The 10204-nt window shown below is 41.3% G+C and overlaps 2 protein-coding genes across 3 annotated transcripts; one reads left to right on the top strand and one right to left on the bottom strand.

Annotated features, from left to right (window-relative positions):
- LOC8061393 (DDB1- and CUL4-associated factor 13) lies at nt 308–7531 on the bottom strand. The gene is made up of 17 exons (XM_002466034.2): nt 7333–7531; nt 7034–7123; nt 6830–6941; nt 5811–5838; nt 5574–5672; nt 5061–5130; nt 4945–4979; nt 4776–4850; nt 4598–4693; nt 3576–3639; nt 3407–3460; nt 3186–3271; nt 2698–2758; nt 2543–2607; nt 2047–2152; nt 957–1045; nt 308–790 (listed from the first exon to the last, which is right to left on the bottom strand). The coding sequence occupies exons 1-17, from the start codon at nt 7396–7398 to the stop codon at nt 628–630; spliced, it is 1359 nt and encodes a 452-aa protein (XP_002466079.1). The 5' UTR covers nt 7399–7531; the 3' UTR covers nt 308–627.
- LOC8061394 (protein BCCIP homolog) lies at nt 7692–10204 on the top strand. Of its 2 annotated transcripts, none has more exons than XM_021451029.1 (8): nt 7692–7920; nt 8003–8166; nt 8259–8543; nt 8643–8852; nt 8936–9001; nt 9221–9313; nt 9388–9444; nt 9838–10204. In XM_021451029.1, exons 1-8 carry the CDS (start codon nt 7767–7769, stop codon nt 9931–9933), a joined length of 1125 nt encoding a protein of 374 aa, XP_021306704.1. In that variant the 5' UTR covers nt 7692–7766; the 3' UTR covers nt 9934–10204. The 2 variants fall into 2 exon arrangements, with proteins under 2 accessions (XP_021306704.1, XP_002463496.1); XM_002463451.2 differs by having other exon boundaries at nt 7694–7920; nt 8003–8145.

The following is a 10204-nucleotide window of genomic DNA, read 5'->3' on the forward strand; positions in this document are numbered from 1 at the left end:
CAGCCTAGCCATTTCAGTGTTTCTTATTGGGCCTTGTTTACTTCCCAAAATTTTTCAGATTCCCCATCACATCGAATCTTTAGACACATGCATGAAGTATTAAATATAGACAAAAATAAAAATTAATTACACAGTTTGTTCGAAATTGACGAGACGAATCTTTTGAGTCTAGTTAGTCTATAATTAGACAATATTTGTCAAATACAAACGAAAAAGCTACAGTGTCGATTTTGCAAAATATTTTGGAACTAAACAAGGCCTTGATGCGCGCTGCTGCTGAGACGACCTATATCAATACTATTAACCATATATGTAATGTACGTGGGCTACTTCCCTGTTCACTGAAACTGAATGGCCAATTTCAGGCATCAAGCGTCAGTTTCCCTGAGTGACAATATTTGGTTTGGTATTTCAAATATTTGGTTACACTCTTCAATTCGGATTGCTCATGGTTACAGACTCTTATAACGCAGTGGCTCGATACGAATATTGGTTTGGTATTTCAAATATATATATATATATATATATATGTAGCAAGGGCAAAACTGGAGCTCAGCTCTCAATGGGAAACATGCGTTCTCATCACAGCACCGCCTCAACAACACAAACTCCACGGCCATGCATGGCTTACTCAACTTCTTTGATGATTCTCCGCTTCCTGAACGGCTGCACAGGCATGCTCCCCGGAGCGCTGTGCTTTCGCCTTCTTTCCTCTTTCCGGTTTTCAGCTTCCATCATCGTACGCCGTAGGTTGGCTGCCTTGTAGATTGGCTTCGGCAGGTGTCTATGCCTGTAAACATAATTAACAACAAAGTCATACATGATGGAGCTTTTTATGTACCAAACCAAAATGGGATTAAGAGATGCGTGCTAGCTCATCAGCTACCTCCGGTTGTGGAAAAAAAAAAGAGAGTATGGTTTCCCCGTGCATTCCAGAGGAGGCAACAGTAGCTTACCTTACAATCCGCTTCACTTCTGGGAGATGCTTGTACCGCTCCTTCAAAGCATCCTGGTACTCTAGCTTTTTGCGCTCCCGTGGAAGAAGCTGCACAAGATATTTGTTCACGGTCACATACAAAAACTCAACAGAAAAACATTCATAAACTCTTCAATTAATGGTAAGTACAACCGATGAAAATTATTGCCTATAAACTAACAACAAAATCCAAAAGCATCAATGGTAGGTAGTACAATCATTTTCCAGAATAGGTTAAGTTGACAGCAGAGACAGAAAAAGAATTCGGAAACAGGAAGTGCGACCATTTACAAGAACACATGTTCCCCTCCTCATTAGTTTACTTGGTTTCAACCATTAAAGTCTTAATCCTCAAAAGCTAAACTAAGCATACATGATTGCAACACAGAATTTCTCAGTACAATAAACTGAACAAAAGAGCATTTGCTTTGCTTCCACATACTTGTTCCTAGCTGGGTGGTTCTTGAAGCAAACTACGACCTAAAGCACACAAGACCAGAACCATTCTGGATGTGAGTACCCCCCCCCCCCCCCCCCCCCCAAAAAAAAAAAAAACCTAGTGCAATCGTTTTCAGGCAAGCAGGACAATTCTCGTAATAAAATCAACTGACCAAAAACAAACTCAAGTTATGACCAAACATGATCAAAGGGAAGCCTGACAACTGTCTCAATGTCTAATCTCATTTAGCTGCTGGTTCACTTCTTTATGCATGGCTCTTGAGTCTTGTCATTAGTTTTTTTTCTCAAACACGACTTGTCATTAGTGGTAATGGAAAATAACTATAGATGGATCAAATGGTCTGTACAATCCAGCCTGCTTGCATCCCTTAATGGATATGAAAATACATATTAAAGAGCATCTATAGTCATAATCCAGGAAGTAAGTTAGGGGCATACAGAGTTGGCAATAGCAATACTGCTAAGTCATAGAGCATCCACAGTGAGAAGCCAGATATCATGTGAACTTGTCCAAAAAAGCTAGCACCTAAATTCGGCATGACTCTGAGCAGCAGCAGGCAACAAGCACACAACAGCAACTGGAAAACACTAAATGGCATTAAAAAACTTACAACTCCAAGTTGTTCTGAAGCTTTGGACTTCCACAGACGAAGATTTGTATCATCACTGCCAGAGACTAGATAGGTCCCATCATAGGTGTATTTCACACAAAACACCCTTCAAAGTAGTATGGTAAATTGATTAGAATCTTACAGAAATGTTTGTGGTAAATCGAAGGAAATTATCTTTCAGAAAAAGATGCACATAATGCAAATATGATGAACTCATCTAAGCTAAACTAATCTCTGAAACTATATAGAAAACAAAATTCAGTTAAAGCATGCCCCATTCGAGACCTATATCAACATAAATAGACCTCACACTAACCAATCTACTCTGTTTAACATCATAGAGATTTTGAGGGTTAATCAGTCTCAAAGAAAAAAGAGCAGCAATCGAAGTTAAATATAAGGAACCAAGTATGGACTTTGGTCTAAAATGAGGGTGCCAACAGTAACTAGAAAGAAAAATTGAAGACTGACAAATAATGTAGGAACAAAGAAGAACCTTTGCATCCTCTTGGTGTGATAAATCTCTCTGCTGTGGTCTCCAAGATAATTAAAGATCCTTACCTGCAAAAGTATTATATATACATTGCTGAATAGGAATAACAAATACATACTTAGTATGAAATCATTATAAGTTATTAGGAGTAAACATACTGTTCTATCATATGAACCAGTGACAAATTCACGCCCTGTTGGTGAGTAGTCAATATCCATCCTGGAAAACCAAATTCATGTAAGATGACCCCACAAAGTAAAAGAATCTAGACATGTATGCTAAGAATGTCAAAAGTACAGATCAACTGCATGGGATGATATCTTCTGTGCTTATGAGCTAATGGAACATATGCATCTTCAGAGGGTTCATTCAGCCATGTTTAAACAATAATAAACTGCATGACAATGTAGCAACCCCACCATGGAGTTAAGTGCCAAATCCAGATTCTATTTTCTCTATGTACCCTATGATGTATTCCAATGTTCTTCAAATTGATAAGGGATGACATAAAGGGAAATATCCATAGGTTCTTCTGTCTTTCCTCAATATTCATATGCTCTATATGCTAGTAAATATAATAAATATTTACAGCCCCACCTACTAAATAAAAAGCAAAAAAGATAATTTTGCAGAAAAATACACTTACACTGCTGAAACATGGCCTTTGTGAACAATTTTCGCTTCATCTAGCTTTCTAGCATCAAAGGAGTAACAGTTTGTGTCTTCATTTGCCTAGCGACAAAAGGCAACACAAGTTGACAACATCAGTTCCCAAATGTTGGAGTGCCAGACTTAACCAATATTTTATAATATTATAGTCAGAATTATGTGACAGCTCAAGTAAATATAAAAAAAAAATAATCTTACAGCAGTGAAGTTCATGGGCTCTCTGGGGTTCCAGCATACTGAATTGCACCTTGTCTGCATAAGCAAAGCATACATCAGACTGTATGGCATCCAGTAGATAATTAGATACAAAAATAGAAGCTTGAAAAATGTACATCTACCAGGATTCCAAAAACGAGAATCAACTGACCTTCATTATTAGCTTTCTAGCTGGAGATGACATGCGCAGGTCATAGAGTGTTAGACTCCGATCACTGGAAATATGAGACCACAAAAGTTAGCGATCCTAGAGCATTGTCCTCATTGAGATGTTGCATATGTCCTGATCTTCAGGATTGACGTCCCAAATATTTTAAAGCAATTTTATGGTGATCACAGACAAACGAACAATTTGCTCCTTAGAAAATGTATCTGACAGAGAGAAAACAGTCTAGAGCTCATATATTCCCTCGGGTTTGCAAATATTTGATGTTTTGAACAAGGTTTGAATCAATTTTAAAACTTTGATGACAAATAACTTTAAAGTATTTAGTTCAAAAACCTGGAGATCCACAGACAAACAAACAATTTGCTCCTTAGAAAATGTATCTGACAGAGAGAAGACAGTCTAGAGCTCATATATTCCCTCGGGTTTGCAAATATTTGATGTTTTGAACAAGGTTTGAGTCAATTTTAAAACTTTGATGACAAATAACTTTAAAGTATGTAGTTCAAAAACCTGGAGATCATATGCATAGATTTGTCTTGAAAAGTACTATCACAGAAGCATAAATTTGTTAAGATGCTTTTGGTCAAAGCTATGTTTAAGAGACCATGTCATTCTCCAAAAAGTCAATTATTTGCAAACTTGAGGGAGTAGGCAAACTAGGACAACCATAAGTGGCCCATTTGAAGAGTCTTTCCAATAAACAAGAAACAAAGATATCTATTCCTCTTGTTGATACCACCACATAACTGTGAGATGTTGTCATGTCAACCAGAGTGATTGAACTCTGGGAAAAAAAAGGTTTACAGAAAGGGGCTGAGATATTCTCACAAGGTGCTTCACAACTATCATAACAAGCAATGGCATCAGTGTTACCAAGCATGAAAAGAAAGAGAAAAATGTACATTCAATTCATTTAAGTTATTGCATGGTGCCCTGGGTCTAATAAAACCATAGCAAAACAATTTGAATCATATCAAATTTTGCAGATAAAATAGAAAATTGACCTGCCGGATGTAATCAAAATATTACAGTCTCCAGGATCAAATCGCACAGAAAGAATCGTATCTTTACCCCATTCGAAGCTATTTATTGGCTCTGACCTGTACAGATAAAGTGAGCATTGATGCTGGTAGCACATAAAACAAACTGAAATAGCTATAAATGATTATGAATCAAATATACCTGTCAGGATCCCATATATCAACTTGAGCACCAACAGTTGCAAAAAGATTACCGTCCCACTGGTGGTCAGCACCCCTAAAAGTGATGAGAACAAAGAATCTTATATCAAAGTTTATTCAGATATAAAAACAAGAGGAAACTAAGGTATGAAAAAAAATGATGCCCTTACCAGAATGCATGCTTCCAGGTGTAGACTGCTGATGGCTGCAAACCAAATTAGCGAATTGCACAAGTGAGAAACAGGATTTGAGTAAAACGAGATAGAAGTGTCTATCGAGTGCATGCCTGGGAATTATCTCCGGCACGGTCGCTATTGTCCACCATTTTAAGCATCGGATCTTTCCAGAGCCGAACACTGTAACCAATGAGAGTGTATGGTAAAAACACAGATAACAGGAATAATAGAACTGCTTTACTTTACATCACGAAACACTACAGTTCCAAAAATCAGGTTTTAGACAGCACATGCATAATCTGTATAAACCCTGGAAGGCAGCCCAATGTAATTAGTACAGATGGTTTTTAGACAGCACATGCATAATCTTAGGCATATAAAAGCACTCCAAAAGTAGGCCATCAGTTGATGGTCTAAAATATTGGCATCTTCAAGCTTTATTTATTATCTATAACCCCACCAAGCATGTCTATAGTAAGTTCTTCTTGGCTGTATGTAAGTGCATAAGATGTGTGACTGCTACTTATCATTCAGAGATATAAAGCAACTTGACACATATGGAAACCCAGTGGACACTAGAACACCGCTGCCTACAAAGAAAGTGATATCAACACTTGACTTACGTGCAGTCAACGCCACATGATACAAGAAAATCACCATCCGTGGATGTTGTTAAACCTCTTACAGCACCCTGGTGTCCGGGGAACTGACAAACTGTTTTCCTGTTGTCATTGTTGTAAAAAAGCACACAAATTTACTTTGATATACGGCATGAAATATGATATAAATCCAAGAACAAATGGAGGAAACAGATATCAGATGGTTAAGGAATGAGGTAATCCTCAATACAGTAGCAGTACCTCGCAGCAATGTCCCAAAGGCGAACATCTGCCAAGAAAACAGAAAGGTGGATTTTACCATTTATTATTCAAGTTTTAAGTTGATTGACAGATAAAGGTAAAGCATGGATCCAAAAAAATCATGAAAAATAATGAAGATGATGGACCATGTTCAACAATTAAAGAGTGGTTAAACCTATTAGGTTGCAAATTTGCATACAATGGCTACAACAAGCACAAGTGAATACTGCAATGGTGCCCTATTTGTAAATATATGACACAAGACTATTGAGGTGCTCAAGAGCCTTGACAACGAAACTATAATATTTTAGAAAAGCGCCGGATTACCAGTTCACTACGTATAATAATAAGACATAGTCCACCAATATAAAATCACTTTTCTGTAACTCTTTGATCACTCTTACACTAAACAAGTTTAGGGCCCAACTAGCAGCGACAAGCTATGTTTACTCTCGGTAATGCACATTATACATTGCTTTTTTAGGTGCCAATTCCCAAGAATTCTATGTTACATGACAGAATCACAGTAGTGTCCACAGTAGGTGACAAAAAGGGAATTACCATAGAATGCATCATAGAAGCCATTTTACAGTTCATGATAAAAAGAATGCGCAAAGCATGCTTAAGTGCCCTGGCAAACAAAATCTGGGAAATGTTGCAGGTCCATGTTTTATTTTATAGTAACACCCAAATAGCATTTTCATTCATGCCAAAATGTGACCAAACCAGTACAACAATTTGAAGATGAGGACTGCAAGGTTGTCTATAAAGGAGAAGCATATGGCAACTTGGCAGGGGTTCGCTTGAAGCAGCTAGCCAGTTACAAAGATGCAAATGAACTCAGGAATACAATCTCTCATTAGTATCACCAACAAGGCTGACACTTAAAGTCACAAAACAATAAGTCTGTGCTGTGTACTTGTGATCATATAAGTAATTTATTGATGCGATTTACCAAGCAGCAGATAATATTGTGAAAACATGGTCTGACAAAAGCTGGTTGAGAAATAGATAATTACCTCCATCCATTGAACCAGAAAATATTGCTTTTAAATGATTGGGGTTTTTCGCCATGCATGATACCGCATCAATATGCCCATCCATAGCTCCGATAAATGGCTTAGCAAATATCTGCACAAAGTAGATCAGAAAAATCATCGTCCCAATAGAAAGAGAGAGTAAAGAAACAAAACATGAATGCGGGGAAGGAGGAAGTGTCATACCTTCTCTAACTTGGCAGCATTGAGTGCTCGAGTATACTCAACAGCTTTCTCTTGACTACGGAGCGCTGGATCATAGTTGCGGAACACTTTCTGTTGAGACCAACAAATGTATTTGGGAGTGTCAGTGCTGGAGTGAGGTAAAATTTTATTGGGCAAAGACTCCAACCAGCGCTGGAAGTGAAATCCAACAAACTAAAAGGATAGCATAGAATTGGACTCTACAACAACGAGAAGCCGGGTGAACATAGCAGTGGTATCAGCAAGGACAGGAATCACCGCCGCGATAGGGGGTCGCCTACCTGCAGGTCCTGGCTGCGCTCGCGCGTGTAGTCGTCGGTGGAGCGCGAAATCACCTTCACCCTCATCGCGACCCCAAGGTCGGCGAGGCCGGAGAGCACTTGACGACGAAGAGGAGCTGGGGTTTTGCGCCGCGCACCGCCTTCCTCTCCCAACCCAGCGCCCAACGCCGCCGCCGCCGCCGGGGAAAATCAGACAGAGGAGTAGACGTAAGACGTTAGACGAAGAAGGGCTTCTCTGCTCCCGGCTTTTCACACGGCCCACCAGCCAGCAAAGCCCGCCTGAGGCCCAGCCCAGTACGGTCCAAAGCCCATTCCACTCGACCCCACAGGCCACATCGATCGGCCCACAAGCCACAGCTCTCGACCGCCGCCGCCAGCCGCCCCTCCTCCCCAGCCGCCGCCGCTCCGCCTGCCCGCGACACCTCCCCAGAGGAATGCCCGGCGGCCGAAAGCGTCCGGCCCCGTTCGCCGGCTTCTCCCCCTTTGCTCGCTCCCTCATCTTCTCCGCCAGCACCTCAAGCTGTCCAAAAGCGCTCCCCCTTCCCGACGCTTCCACCTCCGACGCCGACGCTGAAACCCCTCGCCAAGGTATGCTGACGTCCCGGACCGATTTACCCCTAGCCCGTTGCTCGATTCATGCCACTCAACGCACGCCTCGCTTGCTCGCCAGACAACATGCCGCGGCCGCCGTCCAAGCGCGCGAAGCTGACCGAGCCCTCCAGCGACGAGGTGGAGGACCGCGGCAGCAGCGGAAGCGAAGAGGAAAGCTTCAGCACCAGCGGCAGCGACGACGGCGAGGATTCGTCGGAGGAGGTGACCGCCTACCTGGAACTTGTAGCTCTCCTCTTACCTGGAATCCTTTGTTTCCCCCCCCCCCCCCCCCCCCCCCCCCTTCCTAAATTGGATGCGAGGCCTGGCACTTGCAGCTTGAGACGGTGCAAGCGGACTTCGCCTTCTTCGACCCCAAGCCGAGCGACTTTCATGGCGTCAGGCTGCTGCTCAAGACGTACCTCGACTCCAAGCCCTGGGACCTCACCGGCTTCGTTGACCTTATCCTGGCACAGACGACAGTAGGCACGGTCGTCAAGTTGGCTGATGACGACGACGAGGAAGGGGAAGGAAACGGTGCTGAGAAGGCCAATTCCAGTAACAACACTGACGATGATGATCTGTTTGGTCTCATTAGTGTGCTCAATTTGGGACGACACGCTGTATGTTTCGCGCATCCAGGCTCCATTTATGATCAAGATGTTCGATTTTCATCTGTTGATGCTCATGTTATCTCTCTTTGTTGCTGATGATTTTCGCAGGAGCAAAAATGCATTAAGGACCTTAAGGAGTATCTGCTTGCTGTCTGTGCCGACAAGGGTACTAAGAAGCAGCTCAGGTCTCTGCTCGAAGATAAAGCATCAAGTGTGGGCCTTCTGGTGTGTCGCCGCTTTGTGAATTTCCCTTATGAACTCGTGCCTAAGCTGTATGACGCACTCTTCGACGAGGTTTCCTGGGCAACAGAAGATGAGGTAACTTTATGTTCTGAATCACCTTATTTTCTGTCTATTTTGACTCGGATAATGAACTTGCAACTGTGTCTGCATGGCTTAAGCCAACAAAAGAACTTCGGGACTCCTTCCGGTTCAAGCAGTACCTGTTGGTTGTCAGAATGCTCGAGGTGAGAATTATATTCTGTTTCCCCTTTCTATTGCCTAGCCTGGTACCAATTGCATTGAATGTTTAAAGGGGCATGTTTCCATGCTCAGTGGAGTAGAACCATGTAGGATGATGTGTTGATCAACAATATCCAATATTTCTATCCCCCTGTATGTGAATGGGTGTTCATTTTGTTGTGGATTGCTTTGGTCATTACTCACTCGTCGATTGCTGCGTGCAGAGGAAAACCCCTGCAAAACATAAATCAAAGAAGAGCAAAGATGATGATGAACCTGTTATCTATCCAAAGTTAGAAGATGAAATTTTTCACAAGGTATCAAAGGATGCTATTCAGGTGTTTGATGTTTGTATTTCTTTTATGATGCTAACAGATTCTTTCTTCTTCAGCTTAGCTCATGGTCTTTCACTTTTCCAATACGTTCTGAGCAGTCAGCTCAACAGGAGGTCAGTTGCATTTTATCATTTGCTGCTTTGTTATCTTGAAATATGCAATGTCGACTGGTTCTATTGTCTGTATGGTACTTTTAGTTGGTATTTGGATTGCATGACATCACTCATATCATGTCCTTAGAAACTGGAGAAAATACTAGTAGCCAAAGCCAAAGAATGTGAAGTTGGAACTTTTGTTTCTTGTCACCGTGTCTTGAACTTTTGTTTTTGTTAGTTTTTGTTATAGTCCCTCTTGATGATTTTGTTTGTAATCTGCCTCCCGATGGTTATTTGTAATTTGCAATTGGTGTCAAAAGATGAATGTTTCAAATGATATGTAGCATATAACTACCTGTTTGTGAAAATTGGAAGTTGTTCCTAGACTGAACTTGCTGGCTCTTCACGCAGATGAAAGATTACAAAGAGATGGGCTTAGTGATGGCAATTAAAGCTGACGTAGTTCCAAAGTTCCGAAAGAAGTTGGAAGATTTGGTGTCCGAGTAGTCCTTTGCGTAACTGACCAATGTGGAATTTTGCTGCTGTCCACATGGTTTGAATTGATGTCAGGAACGACTGTGATTCTGACTGTGAAGCACGAATGGTGGTACTGTTTTTTGGTGTTGATTTGCAACAAGGATTCATCCATGAACTAATCAAATGAAGAGATTTTGAGTTGTTATCCTAGTACATGTTTTATTGATAAGCAACATTGTTTAGCTCATGTGGATTGTGAGACACTATGCACAACACCAGGTTGGGATTTCCGTTTGATACA

This window comes from Sorghum bicolor, chromosome 1 (assembly GCF_000003195.3).
Source record: "Sorghum bicolor cultivar BTx623 chromosome 1, Sorghum_bicolor_NCBIv3, whole genome shotgun sequence".
Taxonomy (NCBI): Eukaryota; Viridiplantae; Streptophyta; class Magnoliopsida; order Poales; family Poaceae; genus Sorghum; species Sorghum bicolor.